We start from the raw sequence: 24146 nt of genomic DNA on the forward strand, positions 1-24146 counted from the left end.
GTCCTAGCCTAGGCTTTTCAGAGATTATGGGTCAACATTTTACCTCATTCTCTCGTTTTTTTATTTTTTTATTTTATTTTTTGCTTTCCCTTGACACAGAGTCTTGCTATGCCATTATGTAGCTCAAGCTGGCCTTGAACTCATGGTCATCCTGTCCTTGTAAGCTCTGGAATTATATGTATGGGCCAAGAGTGGCTTTTTATCTTTTTCTTTTTGCTTAAACTAATTGATAATGGGGTTTTCTTTACAACACAAACTAGCCCAATGAAAGTCACAAGTCACTGGTTTGTCATTATGGAAGCGCCAGGGACCACTGTTTAAGCTGGGAAACTTACAGGCCCAAGGCCATCAAATTTCCCTCCCCATCCGCATGCCAGTACACACGAGACAAGATCATGTTTCTCACATGCAACAGGCACGAACAGTCCCATGGCAGGGGCTCATGCAGATGCGGGGACCCGGCTCCGAGCACTGAATGGGGAGAACCCTCTGGGGGTAAGGCACCTTGACGCCAGCTGACAGCATACAAGTCCCCCAGAGTCCGGCGGCGGACCGCAGGCTGGGACAGGGAGCAGTCCCTCCAGGAGACTGGCCAGGCAGCATGTGGAGGGAGGGGAGAAGACAGAGGTAAGAGGGGAGCATCCCCGGAGGCTGTAAGCCAAGAGAGCAGCAAACGCCATTCTTAGGAGGGTTGTGTTTGAGTCTGTTTTCAGCCCCAGATGTTTTAGAAGGGCCAGCTGTCTGAGTATCAACCTTGAACTGGAGTGAAGAGATACCTAGTAAACATAATGCTATTCCTGGATATTACAAAGTGATACTCTTATGGCAGAGGGAAGAAAGAAAAAAACAATGCTCAAAGCCCAAGGAAAATGTTATCTCTCTCTCATGTTCTAGCTGTAACCTTGGGCAAGCCTCTTAGTTTCTTAATGTTTCCTCCGTGAAATGAAGGAACGAGGGCTGGAGAAATTGCTTAGTCATTAAAATGCTTGCTTGCCAAGTCCGATGGCCTAGGGTTTGATTCCCCAGTACTCACGTAAAGCCAGATGCACAAGGCGGCACGTGCATCTGGAATTTGTTTGCAGTCGCGGCTAGAGGCCCTGGCACACCTATACTCTTTCTCCTTCCCTTCCTTATTCTCTGTTTTCAAATAAATAATAAATAAAATATAATAAAAAACGCAATGAAGGAAATAGTTCTTCCCTCTGGCAGGCATGCTGGAGTGGTCCTCACAAGTGGGTAAGAGAGCTGAGGTCCCCTGTAGTACACCACTTCCCTTTAATCTGTGCTCATTTGGTGATGTCTTGTGCTACCCCTCAGCTCCTGTAGGGCCCTTGAAACAGAACAAACCAATTCTGAGGGACGCCATGTGTGGTGGTTTGATTCAGGCGTCCCCCATAAGCGTAAGCGTTCTGAATGCTAGGTTCCCAGCTCATGGAGATTTGGGAATTAACGTCTCATGGAGGTGGTGTATTGTTGGGGGCAGGCTTATGTTATAACCAGTTTCCCCATGCCTGTCTTTGACACACTCTCCTGTTGCTATGGTCCACCTTATGTTGGCCAGGGGGTGATGTCCACCCTCTGCTCATGCCTTCATTTTCCCCTGCCATCGTGGAGCTTCCCCTCGAGTCTGTAAGCCTAAATAAACCTCTTTTCCCCACAAGCTGCTCTTGGTCAGGTAATTTCTACCAGCAATGCAATCCAGACTGCAATACCATGTAATGCAACTAAATACAAACCCTCACACATTATATGTGTGAGTGTGTGCATGTGTGTGTGTGAACATTTTGAGCCTAAGGATCCTTCCTTTCTCCTCACACCTTTTTCGGATGCAGAGGCATGTAAAGTGGCTCTGTGCTTTCTCATAATAGTCCATCAATGCACGGAAATCCAAAAACACTCAACCACAGGGAGGACCTCACTGAGGTTTCTAAAAGGCTTGCCACATAGATGGCAGCATTTCTATTCAGCACAAAAAGCTGAGGCTTTGAGACTTTGTGTCTCCGGCCCCGAGACCATACAGTCAGTATGTGACTCAGGTGAAATTCAAACTCAGGTCATTTGTATGCAAATACAGACGTCAGCTTTAGGAAGCTTCTAGGGAGAGAAAGAAAGAGTGAGCTGTGGGCCACAGCATTGCTGGTGTGGCAGGTTGACAGGCAGGATATCTGCAGTAGGGTGTCCCCAGGAAGTTGAAGTGTATGTGGGTGAGACATGGGGTAGACCGGGTCAGAGTCATTTGCAACTACAGAGAGCAGTCATGTTGAAACAGATGGGGTCAAGTCTCACAAATGGGCTGGAGCTGGAGCAGTTCCTCTATGTTGGCCACCGACATCATTCTAGGGAAAGTAGTGAGACGGTGATAGCCATGCGTTTGGGGGGGGGGGTCCCATGAAGGGATCAGGGTCCAGCCTTGGCAAGGCTCACATGCAGTGGCTTCCGTATGACCTAAGAAAGGGCAGGCAGCCAGAGACAGAGTCAGCAGGGGCGACTACCCTGGAGCAGAGGGGAGGGGGTCAAGCCATCCGGAGGCCAGCATGGCCGAAGCAATCTCCTACCTTCCTCAGGCTGGAGGGAAAACTCATCTTGCACACCATCCTGGCCCTCCAGACAAGTTGCAGGGACCCAACCTTGCTCTTCGGCTGTGCTTACGAACCACCAACCTGCAGAATCGAGAGCATGGGGTGCTGTTAGTGGGCCTGAGTGCGTGCGTTAATACAGTTGTCCTTCGGGATCCAGAGGGATGGGCCAGAGATGCCCGTGAGCACCGACAGGCACAGGCTCAAGTCCTTCAAGTAAATGGTATGCTACCTGCTTACAATGCACCCACATGTCCAGTGGACTTTAAATCATCCACATTTGATTGATTATGCTCAATACAATGTCAATGCTATAAGTAGTTATTAGACTGTATTGTTTAGGGTATATTGACAGAAAAAGGTCTGGGCATGTTTAGCACAATTGCGATTTTTCTTAAAAATTTTAAAATTTATGTGCAAGTAGAGCGAGAGGGGAAGGGGGGAGGAGTGTGGATGCAGCAAGGTCACTGCCAACAAATTCCAGATACACGTGCCACTTTGTGCATCTGGCTTTATGGGGGTTCTGAAGAATCGAATCAGGGTCATTAGGCTTTGCAGGCAAGCGCCTTAACCACTGAACCATCTCTCCATCCCTTAAATGTTTAAGTGTCTTTATTTATTTACAAGGAGAAAGAGAAAGAGAGGAATATGGGCACACCAGGGCTTCCTGCCACTGCAAATGAACTCCAGGCACATGTGCCACTTTGTACATCTGGCTTTACATAGATACTGGGGAATCAAATCTAGGCTGGTAAGCTTTGCAAGCAAGTTCCTTTAATCACTGAGCTATCTCCCTGGCTCTTAAATATTTTACTTTATTTATTTATTTATGAGAGAAAAAGGGAGAGACAGAGAATGCTGGGATTAAAGGCATGTACCACCATGCCATAATTTTTATTTTAAAAGTACTTTTATTTGTTTGCAAGGGGGGAGAGAGAGAGAGAGATTGAGAATGAGAATATATGAATGGACACGCCAGGGCCTCTGGACACTTGTGCCCTTTACATGAGTGCTGGGGAGCTGAACTGGGGCCAGCAGGCTTTGCAGGCAAGTGCATTTCATTGCTGTGGTGGTTTGATTCAGGTGTCCCCCATAAACTTAGGTGTTCTGAATGCTAGGTTCCCAGTTGATGGAGATTTGGGAATTAATGCCTCCTGGAGGGAGTGCATTGTTGAGGGCCAGCTTATGGGTATTAAAGCCAGTTTCCCCATGCCAGTGTTTGGCACACCCTCCTGTTGCTGTGGTCCATCTTATGTTGGCCAGGGGGTGATGTCCACCCTCTGCTCATGCCATCATTTTCTCCTGCCATCGTGGAGCTTCCCCTCGAGCCTGTAAGCCAAAATAAACCTCTTTTTCCCAGAAGCTGCTCTTGGTTGGGTGATTTCTACCGGAATGCGAACCGGACTGCAACAATTGCTGAGCCATCTTCCCAGCCAACCCTGCCTTCCTATGTAAGGGGCTGGAGCATCTGCAGGTTTTCAGTTCCACAGGGGTCTTGGAACCAGTCTCCTCTGGACAGGGAGGGATTGTGGAAGTCAAACCATCACCAGTGTGCTAACTACTTGGGGATCTGTTTGTTTGGCCATGTTGTGGACAGCCCCAAATCCCTCTGGTGATTCGGGGAGCTGGTGTTCCCTTCTTGGTGTCCCCAGCATATATTCTTCCTTGGGAACTACAAGCCACAGGGCCCGAGGAGCAGTAGGAACGGATTTGGAACTCCAGCTTGGTAAGTTGCTGAGAGGTCTGGGTGCGGAATGAGTCTCTTGGAGTTTTGTTCCTTCAGTGATGACACAGGGATTCATGTAAGGTGATGTGCATTATTTTGGGTTTCACCTGAGGGTCAGTATTCCCACAGCTCATAGCAACCGTGAGTTATAGCTGGGTGCCCACAGCATGGTGGGGGGGGGGGTCACCCGAGCTTTTTGCCTAGCCTGGAGAGTAGGGGTGTGGTCTTTCAGACTGAGCTCTCAACCTGTGGGCCCTGACTTTCTAAGTGGCTACAATAATGTTGGGGCACTTTGAGCCCCAGAAACAGGACTTGGGACACAAAGTCTCTCTCTGAGCTTCTCCTGCCCTCCTTTCCATCTGCTTTTTTCTCATCAGGGCAGGCCATGGAAGCTAAGAAATGGTTCCAATCTTTCCTGCCTTGGAGCTGCTGGCCATAAAAATTTTGCAATTCTCTGACTTTTATAGTAAGTCTTAAGACCCGTCTTTTGGAAGGGGTCCTGTCCCATACCCCCGAGGAAGGAATGCTGCATAGAGGCCAAGAATCTGGATAGACGGGCCCAGCCGGGTGCCCCACTGTCTCTTAGCATCAGATCAGACCCTTTCATGCAGTCACAGTTCAATACAGTTGTCAATGGCGCTTGTGCAATGAAACTTCAAAACAAAACAAAGCAAAACAAAACACAACCCCTCCCCACCAAGAGTTCAGAGAGCTCCCAGAGAGCTGAACACAGGGAGGTTCCTGGAGTGTGACATCCAGGAACGGCCTGGAATCTCTGCATCCCTCCCCTCCCACATGACTTGCCCTTCATAGCTTCACTATCACCCTTGGGAACACCCTTGACAATAACCCAGCAAGAATGTTTCCCTTGTCACGTGAGCTGCTGGTGCACACTACTGGAACAGCAACTGTGAGTTACAGCCAGTTGTCAGCAGCACGGGGGAGACACCCTAGTTTTTTGCCTAGTCCAGAGACAGCAGGAGTGTGGCCTTTGCGACTGGGCCCTCAACCTGTGGGACCCGATGCTACCCCAGGGTGGACGGCGTCAGGACAGAGTTGTGGTAGAGGACAACCAGGCTGGCATCCAGGGCAGAAGTGAACTCTTGCTTGCTGCTGGGGAAAATGCTGACACCTTCTGTACTCACAGAAGTGACCTATGTTGAGTGTCAAGCAGGAGACAGGAGGACACTGCAGCAAGCAGTCCCAGACCGTCAGAGGTAACAATTTCAAGCCTGCATAGTTGCCAGGTGTGGTGGCGCACGCCTTTAATCCCAGCACTCTGGAGGCAGAGGTAGGAGGATCACCGTGAGTTCGAGGCCAGCCTGGGACTACAGAGCGAGTTTCTGATGTCCTCCGGGCTGGAGTGAGACTCTACCTCAAAAGCAACAACAATAAACACTGCCTAACTAAGGAAGCTTGGCTGGCTAATGTGGGTCTGATGACTATTGGCCTCATGGCCCACAGGATCTCAGAAACACATCATCTTACCATAAAATCCTGGAAGCAGGGGTGGCTCCTAAGGTTGGGCATTTAGGGTCTTGTTGGCTAATGCTTTTCTCATGACTAACATGACTAATGTCAGCATGATGCGAAAGATGCTGGAAACATTGTCTCAGTTACTTGGTCTTAAATAGCTGTTGGGCTATCATAGAGCTTGGCCCCTCAAGACATTTAGCAAACATCACGGTTTAGCCACAAGGAGCCCAGTGAGGGAGAGGGACTGCACACTTCCTGCTCCCCACTTTCCTGCTTCGGTATGATGGCTCTTTTGTGACTAAGGAAGGAATATCTGGTTTATGTGGGTTCTGGGGAGTTGAACTGGGGTCCTTTGGCTTTGCAGGCAAACGCCTTACCTGCTAAGCCATTTTCTCCAGCCCTGTATTTTGTATTTTTTGACACAAAGCAACCTAGACTGATGTGCAACGTAGGTTCAGGTGGAATCCAGGCCTCACATGTATATCAGACATTGACTGGCCAGTGTACATGGCCCGAGGTCCCTGGGAAAACGGGATGGCTGAGGAGACAGGCAAGTGTCAATATTCCCTGAACAGTTTTTTTTTTTCCTTCCTCTCTCCGTCCCTACTCCCCCCACCTTGCTTTTTTGTTTTTGTTTTTGTTTTTGTTTTTTCAAGGTAGGGTCTTACTCTAGCCCAGGCTGACCTGGAATTTACTATGTAGTCTCAGGGTGGCCTCGAACTCACATCAATCTTCCTACCTCGAAGTGCAGGGGATTAAAGGCATGTACCCCCATGCCTGACTTATTTTTTTGTTTTTTGGGCAGGGTCTCTTTATATAGCCCAATCTGGCCTTGAATTTGGGATCTTCCAGCCTCCACACCTCTCTTGTTGAAGACTCACAAGGGCACTCAGAGGAAATCAATCAATGGACAAATTCCCAGTGGAACACACTCGTGTCTCCAAATAGTTGGAAACCAGAAGGAATGTTTATGGAATGGGAATTTCAGGACGAATTTGTAACATCGGACCTGACAGGACACAGAGGTTATCTGCTGTAAGACACCTCAGCTGGATCTGGGAAGCCTGGTCAGGACTAGACTACTTATTTGTTTCTTTCTTTAAAAAAAATTATTATTTTTTATTTTTTTGTTTATTTTTATTTATTTATTTGAAAGTGACAGAGAGACAAAGAGGCAGAGAGAGAGAGAGAGAGAATGGGCGTGCCAGGGCCTCCAGCCACTGCAAATGAACTCCAGACACGTGCGCCCCCTTGTGCATCTGGTTAACGTGGGTCCTGGGGAATCGAGCCTCAAACCGGGGTCCTTAGCCTTCATAGGTAAGCGCTTAACCGCTAAGGTATCTCTGCAGCCCCCCCCCCAAAAAAAATTATTGCCAGGTACGGTGGTGCACACCTTTAATCCCAGCACTCGGGAGGCAGAGGTAGGAGGATCGTGGTGAGTTCGAGGCCACCCTGAGACTACATTGTGAATTCCAGGTCAGCCTGAACTAGAGCAAGACCTTACCTTGAACACCGCCCCCACCCCCTGAAAAAATAAAATAAAAATTATTTGAGAGAGAGAGACAAAGAGAGAGAGGCAGATACAGGAAGAGAGAAGAATGGGCACGCCACAGCCTCTAGCTACTGCAAACAGATTGCAGACGCATGCGCCCCCTTGAACATCTGGTGTACGTGGCTACTGGGGAATCAAACCTGAGTCCTTGGGCTCTGCAGGCAGGCACCTCAACTGCTATGCCATCTCTCCAGTCCTACTTATGTTTCTGAGTTTCCAAATGCTTCTCTGGTTTGTGGGGCTCGGTGCAGGGTGGCCCAGGCCCCTACCTGACTCATTCTTCTCGATGATGTCCACCACCTGGCCCACGCTGAGGCTGATCTCTGAGCTCTCTTGCTTCTGGTAGTCTGCCACCACCACATACTGCTCCAGGACCATGGGGTCTACTGAGGTCAGGTCACCCCCTGTGGACAGAAAGTGCTATCATCAGCTGTCACCCATGCAGGGAGGAGCAGGAACCAGGGTAGAGGTAGGTCAGGAGGACATTCTACATAAAACAAGAAGTTGTTATAAGGTTTGTCTCAAGGGTGACCCCATCTTTGTATTCTTTCACGCACTTACCTGGTCCACCACCAGAGCTTACCAAGAACCCCTTCAGTGCAAGCACTGGGGGTTCCAAGTTCCTTAAGATGTGGCACTTGCTCAGAAGCTTGCAGTCTCGTGGGAAAGCTCCCTGGAATGGTTGGGATGCCTTCCATCCATCCACCAGCCAGACCTTAATCATTCAACTCTCCAAATGCATGTGCCTGTCAGCTGTGAGGCCACCACACACCACTGGGTACCACAGTAGAGTGGATGGAAGTAACTTAAGCTAGCCGAGGAGACAACTACATATGCAAATATGTGCATTATTAATAAGTATGAGTTTATGATAAGGGAATGGAAATCCCCCAGGGCAGAGAATGAAAGGACCAAGCTGTACCAAATGGGTGATCAGTAAGACCTCCCAAGGGTGACTGAAAGCAGAGACCTAAAGAGAGAAGGTGTCCTGGGAATGAAGGGGGGGAGGGACCAGGGCTGGCAGTTTTCCATGATGAAGAAGGGCTGGAAGCTTTGTGAAGGACGCTGGTACCCAAATTGTGATATCAAGTTTGGATTTCATATTCTTTTTTTGTTATTTGCAAGGAGAGAGAGAGAATATGAATATGGGCATGCACCAGGGCCTCTTGCCACTGCAAATGAACTCCAGACAATGTGCCACTTTGTAAATCATCTGGCTTTACGTGGGTACTGGGGAATCAAACCCAGGTTGTCAGGCTTTGCCAGCAAGCACCTTTAACTACTGAGCATCTCTCCAGCCCCTTACAACCTTTTTTGAGGTAGGGTCTCACTCTAGTCCAGGCTAACCTGGAATTAACTATGTAGTCTCAGGGTGGCCTTGAACTCATGGTGATCCTTCTACGTCTGCCATGCTCCCAGTGCCAGGATTAAAGGCGTGTGCCACCATGCCCAGCTCCCCTTACAATCTTGAAGTAGGAAGTCAATTAAAGATTGTGATAAGAGAAGAGGGCAAGATAAGGTTTGTCATCTTTAAGGATAAGATAAAGTCATCTTTCTTTCTTTCTTTTTTGTTTTGTTTTGGGAGGTAGGGTCTCTAGCCCAGGCTAATCTGGAATTCACTATGTAGTCTCAGGGTGGCCTCGAACTCACAGTGATCCTCCTACTGGAGGACCTGCCTCCCAAGTGCTGGGATTAAAGACATCAGTCACCACACCGGGCAGGATAAAGTCACCTTTCAAAGTGACTCTGGCTGCCATGTGGAGAATGGCACAGAGGCTGGCAAGAAGAAAGCAGACCAGATGGAGGGCGTGAGGATGTTAGGCAAGAGGCTACGGCGACTTTGGACGCAGGCAGTGGTGACTGGAAGGGCATGGTATGGCAGGGGACTAGGGAAGGCTGTTTCAGGGTCTTCGGTGAGGACAGCACTCCCTGGAGGTGGGCTGCCCTGCTACTCACTAAACCAGATGGACATGTATACGAAAAGCCATCACAGAACTAAGGGACATCTGAATGGGGCTGCAGAGATGGCTCAGTGGCGAAAGGCTCTTGCTTGCAAATCTGGCAGGCCCAGGTTCAATTCTTAAGCCACCCACATAAAGCCACACTGGCATCCATTTCCAAGAGACTCTGTCCCCCACCCCCACATATGCATGTACACACATTCATGTAAAAAATAAATAAAAATTGAAACAAGAGCTCTGACCACTTGGGAACTTTCTGGCCCAGGCCTAGCCAGGTTGAGCCAAGGGGGGGGGGCTCCTCGCCCTTACTTTCCATATGGGTTCTTCATCCCCTCCAGCTCCCCACATGGCAGGAGCTCCTTGAACTTTCTTTTCTCTTTCCACAGTTTTTTCCAGGGCCTCCACATGGGATCTCTAGCCACGTGGGTGCCTTTCCTTGGCTCTGTACTTCCCTCAATAAATATAATGGTTTAATAATTAAAAACAAAAAAAGCAAGAAACAGACTCCAAAAAGTAAGGCTGAGCTGAGTGACTATAAGGCAATAGGCTGGATAGGGCCCTGGATTTTGGAAAAACCCTGATTTGAAATATTCCTTTTTTTTGTTTTGTTTTGTTTTGTTTTGTTTTGTTTTTGAGGTAGGGTTTCACTTTAGCTCAGGCTGACCTGGAATTTACTATGTTATCTCAGGGTGGCCTTGAAATCACGGTGATCCTCCTACCTCTGCCTCCCAAATGCTGGGATTAAAGGCATGCACCACCACGCCCGGCTTCCTTTTTTTTCTTCCACATATTATTGAGTTATCCAGGAAATCTCATACTTCTGTGTCCACATTCAACTAGTGGAGGAGAACGTCATAAGGGCTAGTCTGTCCTCAGCTGATGTGGTGTATCTATTTCAACTCTGTTGGGAGCTGGAAATCGGTCATGCTAGATATTTTCATGAAGAAACTGGCAGAGGCTACAGGTCAGGGTTCACTTGCAGAAGAGCCAGTTAAGTATTTACCAGTACACCACAGTCCCCCAGCTTGGGCATCCAGGAACACAAAAGCTCCGTGGTAGACCTGTGTAGTCTGAGGTCTGGATGTCCAACACCAGAAGAGACATTGTGGCTGGGTGGGAGAACTGCTTCCTGCCTCAGTGAGTAGGTTCTGGCCACTGACCCTCCCAACTGAAATCACACTACACTCCCAAGAGCCAGCATCCTGCGTTTGGTCATATTTTCATGAAGAAAAAGACAGGGCCATTTTTTTACATTTTTTCTGTGTGGGGAGGAGGGAAGGCCTCTGAGTGGGGACAGCATGAGGAGAGGAGAGGGAAGGAAGAAGAGATGTGGGATGGAGGTGTCAGAGAAGGCTGGATGCTAGGCAGCCTTGGACAGCCATCTCTCAGGCTGCATGCTGTCCATGAACCTTCCCAGAACCACTGCTTTTTTTTTTTTTTTTTTTTTTTTGGTTTTTCGAGGTAGGGTCTCACTCTAGCCCAGGCGGACCTGGAATTCACTATGGAGTCTCAGGGTGGCCTCGAACTCACGGCGATCCTCCTACCTCTGCCTCCCGAGTGCTGGGATTAAAGGCGTGCGCCACCATGCCTGGCTTTTAGAACCACTGCTCTTGATGTGGGCACTGCCACCATGTCACAGACAAGTAAACAGAGGCCGTAAGTCATCCTGGATCGCAAAGCTGGTTACTGATGAAGCCAGTCTGGTCATCTGGCTCCGAGGATCCCAGTGAGGTACGGGGTGGCTAGGAGGGATGGCAGAAAAAGGGGCATCTGAGGTAGGCTAGCTTTTCTTTCTCAGGGGGTCCCCGGGACCACTCCAGGATCCAGGCAAGCTGATTTTCTTCCTTTACATCTCTCAAGGGTCACTAACTCTTTTGTCAGCCACCACTTCCCCACAGGTCAGGCTGCAGGGCTAACTTCATTCCAGCTTCAAGACAACAGAAACGCAAACCCCTTTGTTTGGAGGCCTCTGTGTGTGCTGTAACTGCTAACTATGCTTTCTTTTTTTTTTTTAAATTTTTTGTTTATTTATTTATTTATATGAGAGAGATCGAGAGTGAAAGAGGGAGAGAGAGAGAGAGAGAGAGAGAGAGAGAGAGAGAGAGAGGGAGAGAATGGGCGCGCCAGGGCTTCCAGCCACTGCAAACGAACTCCAGATGCATGCGCCCCCTTGTGCATCTGGCTAACGTGGGTCCTGGGGAATCGAGCCTCGAACCGGGGTCCTTAGGCTTCACAGGCAAGTGCTTAACCGCTAAGCCATCTCTCCAGCCCTAACTATGCTTTCTTGACCCTCAACTACAGAGAAAGACCTAGAAGGAAAGGAGAAAGGCAGCAGCTTCATGGCCACACGGGGACCGTGGCCAATGCCCAGCTGAGTGCTCACGGAGAGACACTGGGCCTTACAGGGCAGGGGCTGTCATGTGGCCTCTTCCCCATCGCCTCCTCCTTTCTCCTCTTCTCCCCTGTGTTGGGAATGGAACCCAGGGCTCGGTGCCTGCTAGGCAAGGTCTCTCTGCCGGCACTGTAGCCCAGCCCAGCAGGAGAGGCGTGTGGACCTCTCATGAACACATGCCTCATAGGCAGGTTTCTCTCCGGAGCCCCATCAGCTGGCTTCCCCTGGTCCTCCCTGAACCACATCTGTGCATCTGGATCTAAGATGCTTCCTTGGGGCCAGGAGAGGGGAGGGAGACCCCGGCAAGCGAGCTCTGCCCTTCGCTACAGTCCACACCCCCTCCACTGCATCGGGGCGCTGGCTCATACACACCATGCTGATTTTGCTACTTCCTGTTCAACACTTGCCATGGCTTCTAGTGTCCCCAGGTTCAGATCTCTTTTTACCTTCCTGGCCCTGTCTTTTGGCTACCCCGTCCCTGGTGCCCATGGACAATGTCTGTGCCTTGTATAGCTGTCTGGGGATGGGGGAACGCAGGATGCTGGCTCTCGGGAGTATAGTGTGATTTCAGTTTAACAAAGCAAACCAGAGTCCAAAGCCCTCATTCTAACGAGAACCATCTATTCTTAGCCTGCAAACTGGCTCCCTGCTGCCAGCCTTAATGCTCCATGCTGTTTCTGAAATCGTAATTAGACAGATCCTAAAGGTTGATCGCCTCCCTCAAAGGCAAGGCTCTTCCCAGTCAGGGACAGCCAGCGCCCACAAGGCCAGGCCTCATGTGCCTCTGCTAGCTTACCAGACCCCATCTCTTCTTTGGAGGAGTCCACTGGCTCCAAAAGGGCACAAAAAGCTACTTCTCCTCAAGTCTCTCTTTTTATTTAAGCCCGGAGTGGTGGCGCAAGCCTTTAATCCCAGCACTCGGGAGGCAGAGGTAGGAGGATCACCTTGAGTTTGAGGCCACCCTGAGACTACATAGTGAGTTCCAGGTCAGCCTGGGCTAGTGTAAAACCCTACCTCAAAAAACTAAAACAAAACAAAACAAAACAAACCAAACCAAACCATCAGATTTCTGGGCTCGGGAGATAGCTTGGTGGCTAAAGATACTTGCTTACAAAGCTCTCTGTCCTAGGTTCAATTATCCAGTATCCATGTAAAATCAGATTTATAATGCAGCATGTGTCTGAAATTTGCAGCAACACGAGGCCCTGGCACTCATAAATGCGTGTGCACGAACACACACACACACACACACACACACACACACACACACCATACACTCCTGTGTATCTGGTTTTACATGGGTACTGAGGAATCAAACCTAGGCTGGCAGGCTTTGCAAACAAGTGCCTTTAACTTCTGAGCCATCTCCCCATCTCAATGAAACCATTTAAAATTAATTATTTATTTTTGTTCAACATAGGGTCTCACTCTAGTCGAGACTGACTTGGAATTCACTCTGTACTCTATGTAGTCTCAGGATGGCCTCGAACTCACAGTGAACCACTTATCTCTGCCTCCTCAGTGTTATGATTAAAGACATATGCTACCATGCCTTGCCTAGACAGGACTATAACTATTTTTTTTTTTTAAAATCTGACTCAAGTTAGGCTTCAGGCCAGTTAGATAGCATATAGAGCCCCCTATGGGTGGAGTGTGATATTGCGCTGAAGGCTTACAATAGATGATCATTAGAATACTTCCAAGTTGAGGTAGGCAGTCAAACTCTAGGAGTTGCTAAGCCTGAGATCAACGGACTCCTACGTAAGTCATGTCATATGGAAGGAAGTTTACAAGAAAAGGAGAGGCAGCGGAGGAGCAGTTTGTTATCATTAAGTGTTAAATATATTCTGGCTGGGTGCGGTGGTGCACACCTTTAATCCCCACACTTAAAGAGGATCGTTGTGAGTTCGAGGCCACCCTGGGACTACATAGTGAATTCCAGGTCAGCCTGGGCCAGAGCGGGACTCCACCTTGAAAAACAACAACAAGAAAAAGCAAACAAACAGACAAACAAAAATTCTGAAGTGGTCCAGTGCCTCATCTGCCACAGCAGCGTTCTAGTTGGGTGTTTTTTCTTCATGAGGACATGTGCTGGATATATATATATATATATTTTGTCTTTCAAGGTAGGGTTTCGATCTAGTCCAGGCTGACCTGGAATTCACTTTGTAGTCTCAGGGTGGCCTCGAACTCACGGCCATCCTCCTTCCTTTGCCTCCCGAGTGCTGGGATTAAAGGCATGAGCCACCACACCTGGTATGTGCTGAAATTTTAAAACGGTGATGGCAAAGTGGGACTTTTCATTTCAGAAATCCACTAAACTTTCAGGCAGGTTGAAAGAATCTGTAAATAGGAAAATGCTCCATTCAGTATGTAAAGGGTAGAGAAATCGAGGAGAAAGACACTTCTTAAGATGATCTGTCCAGTTGTGGTGAGAGGGTGCTTTTCCAACGAGATGAACCGAAGCTGAGGCCGCATGAGGCAAGCGCTGCAGGAGCCAGGCACGAGAGAGGCCGTGCTGGGGACACACACGCCCCTTCCACTCAGAGGTCGGAACAGAAATTGGAGAAACAGACTGTTAAATCATTTCCAGATTCAATCAAGAGGGCCAGAGAGCTGGCTCAGCAGTTAAGGCACTTGCTTGCAAAGCCTGCTGGCCTGGATTCAATTCTCTAGCATTCACGTAAAGCCTAAAACACAAAGTGGTGCATGCGTCTGGAGTTCATTTGCAGCAGCAAGAAGCCATAGTATGCCCATGCTTTCTCTCACGAATAAATAAAAATAAATTCTTTTAAAAAAGATTCAATCAAGAAAATTGGTTCTAAGCCAGGCGTGGTGGCACATGCCTTTGATCCCAGCACTCGGGAGGCAGAGGTAGGAGGATCGCCGTGAGTTTGAGGCCACTCTGAGACTCCATAGTGAATTCCAGGTCAGCCTGGACTAAAGTGAGACCCTACCTCAAAAAAAAAGAAAAAAGAAAAGAAAAAATAATACCCGGGCGTGGTGGCGCACGCCTTTAATCCCAGCACTCGGGAGGCAGAGGTAGGAGGATTGCCATGAGTTCAAGGCCACCCTGAGACTACAGAGTTAATTCCAGGTCAGCCTGGACCAGAGTGAGACCCTACCTCGAAAAAACCAAAAAAAAAAAAAAAAGCTGGTTCTAAAATCAAGACAGTGTCAAAGGTCAGGTAAACATGTCTTAGTCTGAGTGAGGAAAGATGCTACTTTCTTTCCTGCTCAACTGTAAATAAACTGTGCCCCCTCATTGCAGGTGAGTGATGTCAAAGGGTAGTTACCACAAATTAGGGCTGTGGCTCTCTCTTCCAGACAAGCCCCCTCATCAAGCCTGTTCCAACTGGACACTCTGGTTTCCACAAGTCCTTCCTTCCCTCCCGCTCCTTCCAGGGGAGTCTCTGGACACCTGAAGCCAGAAACCCTGCGACCAGTCCCATGGTGGCAGCTGCTGTCTGCTCTTTGCTAAGAAAAGCAGCGTGTCATTATCCCAGGGCTGAGAACTATTTGCAGCTTCAGCAGGATGCCATGGTTCCGGCCAGTGTCCATTAAGGCCAAAAGGAGAGATGAACACAGACTGGCTAAGCAAAGACCCGAGGCTCGACTCCCTTTCCTCCTTTAAGGATGAGTTTAACACCTAGAAAGCTGGCCCAGACCCTGCTTCCCATGAGGAAATAAGAGACCACTGCCCTCAAATGCAGAACAGCTATGGGTGCCGGTAGAGGACATACATAATAGGAGTAATAATAACATAGCATCAAACAAAAAAAATTAGCATCAAACAGATATTATATATCAGGTACCATTCCAAGTGGCTTACATATATTAGTATAAACCCAGCATCCTATAAACCAGGATTATTATCATGGTTTTTGGTGCTGGGGATGGAACCCAGGGCCTTGTGCCTGCTAAGCAAGCACTTTACCACTAAAAGCCATGTTCCAGGTTATCATTATCCCCATTTCATATATAAGGAAACAGGAACATGGAGAAGCCATCTGTGTTTATATCTAGGATCTCCCTTCAAACTTCCTGAAGTTCTAGGAGATTGAAGAGGTTAGAAGTCTGGAATCTCTGAAGCCCACACTGGCTGCGGGGCTGGCCAGGGCCAGGGTCTTTTACAATCGTGGCCAGGATCGGGGGTGGAGAGAAGTGGTATGTTGTTCATCTATAGTGCCTCATTTATGCACACCCCCAGTCTCATCCTCTCTATTCCGTGACCACCCCTACTAGAAGAATGGCATTACCCAGCAAACAGAAAGACTGTTAGGAAGAGAGCTTCCTGTAGGGAGATGGGAAGTGAACGTGGCTTGCATGACAGGCTTAAGCATTGCCCAGGAGAGTGGCGACTGAAGGAAGGGCAGAAGCTGGCCTGGCGCTGAGGCTGTGAAACAGATCTGCGGCCCTTCCCCACCCCCTTCCCCTGGGCACTCCACCATCCCCTGGGCCTGCAAGGTGCCTTTGTGATCCCAAGAGCTTCCACTCATCCCTCATGATCCTCTCGCCCCTCCAGCACCCGAGAAGGCCCTGAGTTCTGGGTGCCCACGTTATTTTGTACAAAGTGAACAGAGACATTTCACCCTCTGTAGCCTGGTTAGAAAGACGCCTGTGTTCTCATGCCATGAAGGCATTCTCAGAGTATGACATTTCATCTACTTTGTGAATTTTTGTTTGTTTGTTTGGTTGTTTGTTTCTTTCTTTTTTTTAGGTAGGGTCTCACTCTAGCTCAGGCTGACCTGGAATTCACTCTGTAGTCTCAGGGTGGCCTTGAATTCATGGTGATCTTCCAACCTCTGCCTCCCAAGTGCTGGGATTAAAGGCATGTGCCACCACGCCCAGCTTTGTGATTTCTTTTTTAGTATAGGACTAAAGAACCTTAGATCTTACTTTAGGAAACAGTAGTATATCAGTCAAACAATCAAGCATTAGCTCATCCACCTATTTATCCACAGACACTATTCATCCATGCATCGGTCCATCCCTAGGTAGGTCAGTCAGTCTGTCCATCCATCCATCCATCCATCCATCCATCCATCCATCCATCCATCCATCCACCTACCCATCCATCTGTTCATCTGTCTACCCATCTAAGTATCCATTTACCATTCATACATTCACCTATGCATATATCCTTACACCTAGTCACTCACCCATGTAGCTGCCAATCTCTCCATCCATGTACCCATTTAGGCATCCACCCACCCATCTCTCCATTCATCTACCCTTTCACCTACCCAGCCATGTATCCATCCTTCCACCCACAATCAACTATTAATTACCCACCAACCCACCCACCATCTATCCCTCTGCATGGCTATGTCCCTGGTGTGGATCCAGCACCCAGCACACGGCAGGGATGAAGAGAAGACAATATTCTTACCTGATTTCTTTTTCCCGATATGTTCCCTGTATAGGAGAGAATGGGGGTGAGAAAGAGCAACGAGTCAGTCCTTGTTATGAAGTGACATGAGTATTTCATGAGGATATGAAGAATCTCTGTCCTCTAACATGCTCAGTGAATGAATGAGGGACCCCAGGGACCAAGGAGTCAGGCCCATGCTGGCCCGAGGCTGGTGCCTACCTTGTTGGGTTTGTTCGTGTCCCACCCTTGAACTCCCCCTAAGTCATGAAGCGGGAAGCAGAATGCGCTGGGCAGGAAATGGCATGGGGGCATACTGAACCTAAGAAGTATGGACAGCACAGGTCCTTATAAACAGGATAGGGGACTGAAGAGATGCCTTAGCGGTTAAGCGCTTGCCTGTGAAGGCTAAGGACTCCGGTTCGAGGCTTGATTCCGCAGGACCCATGTTAGCCAGATGCACAAGGGGGGGGGGCGCATGCGTCTGGAGTTCGTTTGCAGTGGCTGGAAGCCCTGGCGTGCCCATTTTCTATCTGCCTCTTTCTCTCTCTGTCTGTCTGTCTCTCTCTCTCTCTCTGTGTCACTCTCAAATAAATAAATAAAAATAAACCAAAAATGGGATAGGGGATATGACCGTGGCTAGACTTTATAGGGATTAAGTCCAATGCCTCCTGACATTTGTAAATACAACTGTGTTACAACTTAAAAGTCAGGATTTACCAAGCACACTGACTTTATTTATGTAGCAGTGCTGGGGACGGAGCCTAGGGCCTCACATATTTTTAGACAGGCATCATTACACTGAGCTACATCTCTCAGGCTTCTACAGTACTTTAAAATAAATTACCTTTGTAATGATGTTCCCAGTGGTTGGGTGTGGCTGTTGCTATGGCAACAGTAACATTACTCAGTAATTATTAAATGATCCTATTCTGTGCCAGTACCCTGTTAGACACTTTAGTTCATGCAATGCTCATAAAAACCTGAGGAAATGAGTACCATTTTATCCCCAACTTTTAAAAATATTTTATTTATTTACTTGCAAGCAGAGAGAGAGAGACAGTGGGGTGGGAATGGGTGTGCCAGGGCCCTCAGCTGCTGCAAAGGAACTCCAAATGGGTGCACCACTTTGTGTATCTGGCTTTATGTGGGTACTGGAGACTCGAACCTGGGTCCTTAGGCTTTGCAGGCAAGTGCTTTAACCACTAGGCCATTTCTCCAGCCCTTATCCCCATTTTTTCTTTTTCTTTTTTTTTTTGAGAGAGAGAGAGAGAGAGAGAGAGAGAGAGAGAGAGAGAGAGAGAGAAATAGCATGCCAGGGCCTCTAGCCAATGCCATTGAATTCCAGACGCATGTGCCACGTTGTGTACATGCATCACCTTGTACATCTGGCTTATGTGGGTTCTGGGGAGTTGAATCTGGGTCAGTCTTCGCAGGCAAGTACTTAACTGCTAAGCCATCTTTCCAGCCCCCTTATCCCCATTTTTGTAGATGCAAGTAATGAGGCACAGAAAGGTTAAATAACTTGCTCAAGGTCACGTAGCTAGTAAGCAGTCAGGATCTGATCCCGTTCTATTTTTCAAAAACTACAGTGCTGGGAGCCGGGCGTGGTGGCGCACGCCTTTAATCCCAGCACTTGGGAGGCAGAGGTAAGAGGATTGCCGTGAGTTCAAGGTCATCCTGAGACTACAGAGTTATTTCCAGGTCAGCCTAGTGAGACCCTACCTCAAAAAAAAACCAAAACCAAAACCAAAAACAAAACAAAACAAAAAATCCTACAGTGCTAGGCTGGAGAGATGGCTTAGTGGTTAAGGCACTTGCCTGAAAAGCCAAAGGACCCCTGTTTGATTCCCCAGGACCCACATAAGCCAGGTGCACAAGGTGGCACATGCATCTTGCACATTGGTTTGCAGAAGGCCCTGGCATACTCATTCTTTCTTTCTCAAATAAATAAATAAAATTGAGGTGAAATTATCATACCATAAAACACATGCCTTAAAGCATACAACCTATTACTTTTGGTCTATTCCTTCACAAGGTCTTGCAACCACCATCACTTTATTTCCAGAATGCCTGCATCACTCCGAAGAGAACTGCCATCCCTGTGAACAGTGCCCTCTTCTATAGTCCTTGGCAGCCACTGGTCTACTTGCTGTCTCTAATGCTACTTTGCTCTGGACACGTTGTACATATGGAGTCATGTAACAGGTGGCATTCTGTGTTTGCACTCTTCCCTTGGGCGTGCTTTCAGGATTCCTCCATGTGTAGCACGAGCTACTCCTTCCTTCATTCCTTTTTTTTTTTATTTGAGAGCGAGAGCGACAGACACAGAGAGAAAGACAGATAGAGGGAGAGAGAGAGAATGGGCGCGCCAGGGCTTCCAGCCTCTGCAAACGAACTCCAGACGCGTGCGCCCCCTTGTGCATCTGGCTAACGTGGGACCTGGGGAACCGAGCCTCGAACCGGGGTCCTTAGGCTTCACAGGCAAGCGCTTAACCGGTAAGCCATCTCTCCAGCCCTCCTTCATTCCTTTTTATGAGCCACAGTTCCACTGTTTGAGTATGCTTCATCACATGCGTGTATTTGCTAGCCAATGGATAGCTGGGTAGTTTCCATGTTTGGTTAGTATGAGTCATACTGCTATCAGCATCTGTATGGAAGCTTTTTTTAAAAAAAGATTTATTTTTATTTATTTATTAGAGAGAGAGAGAGAGAGAGAGAGAGAGAATGGGAGGGAGAGAGGACATGTCAGGGCCTCTAGCCACTGCAAACGAACTCCAGACACGTGCCCCACCATGTGCATCTGGCTTACGTGGGACCTGGAGAATTGAACCTGGGTCCTTTGGCTTTGCAGGCATGCGCCTTAACTGCTAAGCCATCTCTCCAGCCCTGTATGGAAGTTTTTATGTGGACATACATTCTCCTATATGTGGGCACACATATACGAGTGGAATTTCTGGATTACATGGCAACTTTAGGTTTAACTTTTGCTTTTCAAGGTAGGGTCTCACTCTAGCCCAGGCTGACCTGGAATTCACTATGTAGTCCCAGGATGGCCTTGAACTCATGGTGATCCTGTTACCTCAGCCTCCCAAGTGCTGGGATTAAAGGTGTGCACCACCATGCCCAGCTCTAGGTTTAACTTTTTGTTAAACCAGTCATTTCCATAGCAGGTGTCCTATTTTATATTCCTTCTAGCCACACATGAGGGTTCTAATCTTTCCCCTTCCTATAAACACCGCTATCTTCCTTTCAGCTGTGGCATGCTAGTGGAACCTCCAGTGGCCTAGAGTTGTGCCTCCTGGTGGCTAATGATGCTGAGTATCTTTCTATATGCTGATTGGCCATTCATGGGTCTTCTAGAAAGAAACATCCATTCACCATCTGTTTTTCAAGCCCGGGGTTTCACACCACCATTTAAAAGTGCTTTAAGGTAGGCTGGAGAGATGGCTTAATGGTTAAGGCATATTCTTGTGAAGCCTAAGGATCCAGGTTTGATTCTCCAGTTCCCACGTAAGCCAGATGCATGTGGTAGCACCTGAGTCGAGTTCATTTACAGTGGCTAGAAGCCCTGGTGCACCCATTTTCAATCTCTCTTTCTGTCTCTAATAAATAAATAAAAATAAAAAACCGCTTTAAGGGCTGAAGAGATGGCTTAGCAGTTAAGGGTGCTTGCCTGCGAAGCCTAAGGACCCACCCAGGTTTAATTGTCCAGATCCCACGTTAGCCAGACACACAAAGGTGAGGCAAGTGCAAGGTCGCACATGCCCACTAGGTGGCGCAAGCGTCTGGAGTTCGACTGCAGTGGCTGATGCGCCAATTCTCTCTCTACCCTCTCTTTCTCTAAATAACATAAAATAAAATGCTTTAAGGCACCCTCAGGTAAGAGCAAAGGGCTAAACAGACTCTAGGAATGTAGACTGCGTGGGCCAGGCCCTGGAGCAGGCTGAGGGACCATGCTGATGTTCCCCAGCCAGATACCATCTTCATAGTCACTTTGTGGGGCTGCCCTGGGTTCACGGTGATACTTTCTCTTAGCCGAGGCTCTGCCGCTCAAGAGCTCCTCCAGGATGTTCAAGTGCAAAGCTTCCCCCTCTTGGAATGGTCCCAGACCACAGTCCTACTCTGGGGACACCCCTGCCAAGGGCTCTCTTGTTCCAGCCACGGCAGGGGGCGAGGGCAGCGGGGCTCTGGGATTGACGCAGCAGCACACACCGGGGATCAAGCCGAACCTCATCTTCTTCTGGGTGCGTGTAACTGCTCATACTCGAGGCGGCAAAACCCTCCTGTACATCCTCTCCCTACCTAGTAAATAGCAAGAGATCCCAGCTTCCATCTAGATATGAGCTTCCTGGTCCGAAGGAGAAACCAACCCCTGTGAGAGGCCAATGCTGTCATTCACTATCCCCAACATCATGTCCGGCCGAGGCTCCCTGATGGTACCTGCAGCCCACCCCCTTGGGCCCTGGACACCCTTTCTTTCTTTCCTACCTCCTCCCCTTTTCTAGCTACAGCAGAGCCCACCAGAGCTCAGAGTGAGCCAAGGCAGGAGCAGGGCCCTTTCTGTCCCGTCTGATAGGAGGTGTGCGCTATGGGGAAGGAACACCTTTCAGGAAGCTGATCCTGTGGGGGGGAGGGGTTGCCCAGAGACACAGGGTGACAGAGACCCATTGGGAGATGCGGAGAATGACAGTTCCACCCCTAGGCCCCGGCGAGGTCTCTGGAAGAAGAACACCTCTAGTGTGGTGTCCACTGCTGTCCAGAGACTTGGGACACACCAAGCAGGTCTCATAAATGACACGGCCATGTAGGACCCAGGGGTCTTGGGCCCCACATTGAGAGGGAGAGCTGAGCCAGGCTTGTGTGTGTGTGGGGGGGGGGGGGGGTCACTTGCCTTTAATCCCAGCAGTCATGAGGCAGAGGTAGGAGGATTGCTCCTGTGAGTTCGAGGCCAGCCTGAGACTACATAGTGAATTTCAGGTCAGCCTGGGCTAGAGGGAGACCCTACCTCAAAAACAAACAAACACAAAAGCAAAAAAGGGGGGAGAGCTGTAAACACAGCATACCCGAGTGCCAGGCTCTGCTGAGCGCCTCAGGTATGTGACAGACACGTCTCACTTCAGCCCTGCGGCGTTCTCGTCTGCACTAGCTACATCACCCGTCCAAAATCTGAACAAGTGTGAAACCGAGACAGTTGGCGTTTCAAGTGTTTTGGACAAAGAACACGCAGCCTGTGGTGCCCGGGCTCTATGGATGAGGACCTGAGAGGCAAGTCGGCTTCACACGGGCTCAGCCTACCCAGGCTTCATTTTCGTAAATGTGGTGAGCAGTACAGGACGTTGTGGGGAAAGGGACACTCTGCCAGGTTCCTTCACTTGTCAAATGCGACAAGCCTTACACTGAAGGCCACAGGCAGTGAGGCTTGATGGGGCCAAAGCAATCAAATCTGGCTTGATTTGCACTTTGCTTAACTCCAGTTCTCTGTGGGTCCAGAAGGACTGGCAGGAGGTAGAGAGAGAGAGAGAGAGAGAGAGAGAGAGAGAGAGAGAGAGAGAGAGAGGGGCGAGAGTATCATCAAGGGAAACCCACAGACCAACTTACTCTTTGGGGGGATTCAGGTCTTCTGGTCTCGTCTCAAAGAACTGCAACACTTCATCACACTGAGAGATATAGGGGGGCAGCTGGATCAGGGCCTGGAGAAGACAGAGACACAGGTGTGTGCCCCGGGAAGAAAAGGATGTCAAAAGAGCGGTCACCTGTGGTCCCCAAACCTAGGTAGGCATCAGGATCACACAGACAGTTTCTAAATGCATAGAAGGGTTCTACCTCAGACTTGTGGATTTAGCAAAGTTCCTAGAAATGCTGACGATTTTGGTTTGGGCACACACACACACACACACACACACACACACACACACACACGATGTAAGGATGAATAAACATTTACATATGTACTGCAGGAATATTTGTAAAAATTATACGTATTTACACAAATCAGACCATACTGTACATGCTATTTTGGAAAGTGATGCTTTCACTAACAAATTGTAAAGTTGAAGATTTTTTTTTTTTTGTTTTCAAGGTAGGGTTTCACTCTAGCCCAGGCTGACCTGGAATTCATTATAGTCTCAGGGTGGCCTTGAACTCACAGTGATCCTTCTATCTCTGCCTCCCAAGTGCTGGGATTAAAAGGTGTGTGCCACCTTGCCTGGCAAGTTGAAGCTTTTTTTTTGTTGTTGTTTATTTTGTTTATTTATTTGAGAGAGAGAGAGAGAGAGAGAGAGAGAGAGAGAGAGAGAGAGAGAGAGGGAGGGAGAGAGAGAGAGGGAGAGGGAGAGGGAGAGAATGGGTGTGCCAGGGCCTCCAGCCACTGCAAACGAACTCCAGACGCGGGCGTCCCCTTGTGCATCTGGCTAACGTAGGTTCTGGGGAATGGAGCCTCAAACCGGGGTTCTTAGGCTTCACGGGCAAGCGCTTAACTGCTAAGCCATCTCTCCAGCCCAAGTTGAAGCTTTTTTTTTTTTTTTTTTTTTTTTTTAATTTTCATTTATATGCAAGGAGAGAGAGACAGAGAAGAGAATGGGAGATCATGGGCACATCAGGGCCTCTCACCGCTGCAAATGAACTCCAGATGCATGTGACACTTTGTGCATCTGGCTTTTACATGGGTACTGGGAAAATGAACCTGGGCTGCCAGGCTTTGCGAGCAAGTGCTTTAACCACGGAGCCATCTCTCTAGCCCAGAAGCTTTTGATTGTTTTCTGGAGCATTGCTGCTGGACACCAGAGTGTCCGGTCTCTTTCTCATCTCACTGCTGATGAATATTTGGATTGTTTCCAACATCAGGTTCATCTGATGCCCTCAGCTGGAGCTGTGAGGTGAAGAAATGGCTCTATGACTTGGAAAAGACTGGATAGAAGTCTACAGGGTAATGGGGGTTAGCATGCTGCCCTCCCACGGGCCACAGTCCATGCTAATCTGGCCCCGAAGCACCCTCAGCTACGTGAGGATGGGCGGCAGGCTAAAGGGGGCGTGGGTGGCCATCCTGATCATTAGCCTACCAGCAGGTATTCATTCACTCAAGGATCCTTT

At 48.7% G+C, this 24146-nt stretch overlaps 1 protein-coding gene across 4 annotated transcripts in view; it reads right to left on the reverse strand.

Moving 5' to 3' along the window:
* Positions 1–24146, reverse strand: part of Sh3pxd2b (SH3 and PX domains 2B) — a 107168-nt gene that overhangs the window by 20782 nt on the left and 62240 nt on the right. For 2 of the 4 annotated variants that reach the window (XM_045151542.1, XM_045151543.1), the window contains exons 5-9: positions 22656–22747; positions 17076–17101; positions 7600–7734; positions 2556–2660; positions 505–588 (exon numbers count right to left, since the gene is read on the reverse strand). In XM_045151542.1, the coding sequence (XP_045007477.1) occupies positions 505–588; positions 2556–2660; positions 7600–7734; positions 17076–17101; positions 22656–22747 (442 nt within the window). The remainder of the gene's footprint in view (positions 1–504; positions 589–2555; positions 2661–7599; positions 7735–17075; positions 17102–22655; positions 22748–24146) is intronic. The other 2 variants (XM_045151544.1, XM_045151545.1) reach the window with 1 other exon arrangement.

The sequence above is a fragment of the Jaculus jaculus genome, chromosome 6 (genome assembly GCF_020740685.1).
Source record: "Jaculus jaculus isolate mJacJac1 chromosome 6, mJacJac1.mat.Y.cur, whole genome shotgun sequence".
Taxonomy (NCBI): domain Eukaryota; kingdom Metazoa; phylum Chordata; class Mammalia; order Rodentia; family Dipodidae; genus Jaculus; species Jaculus jaculus.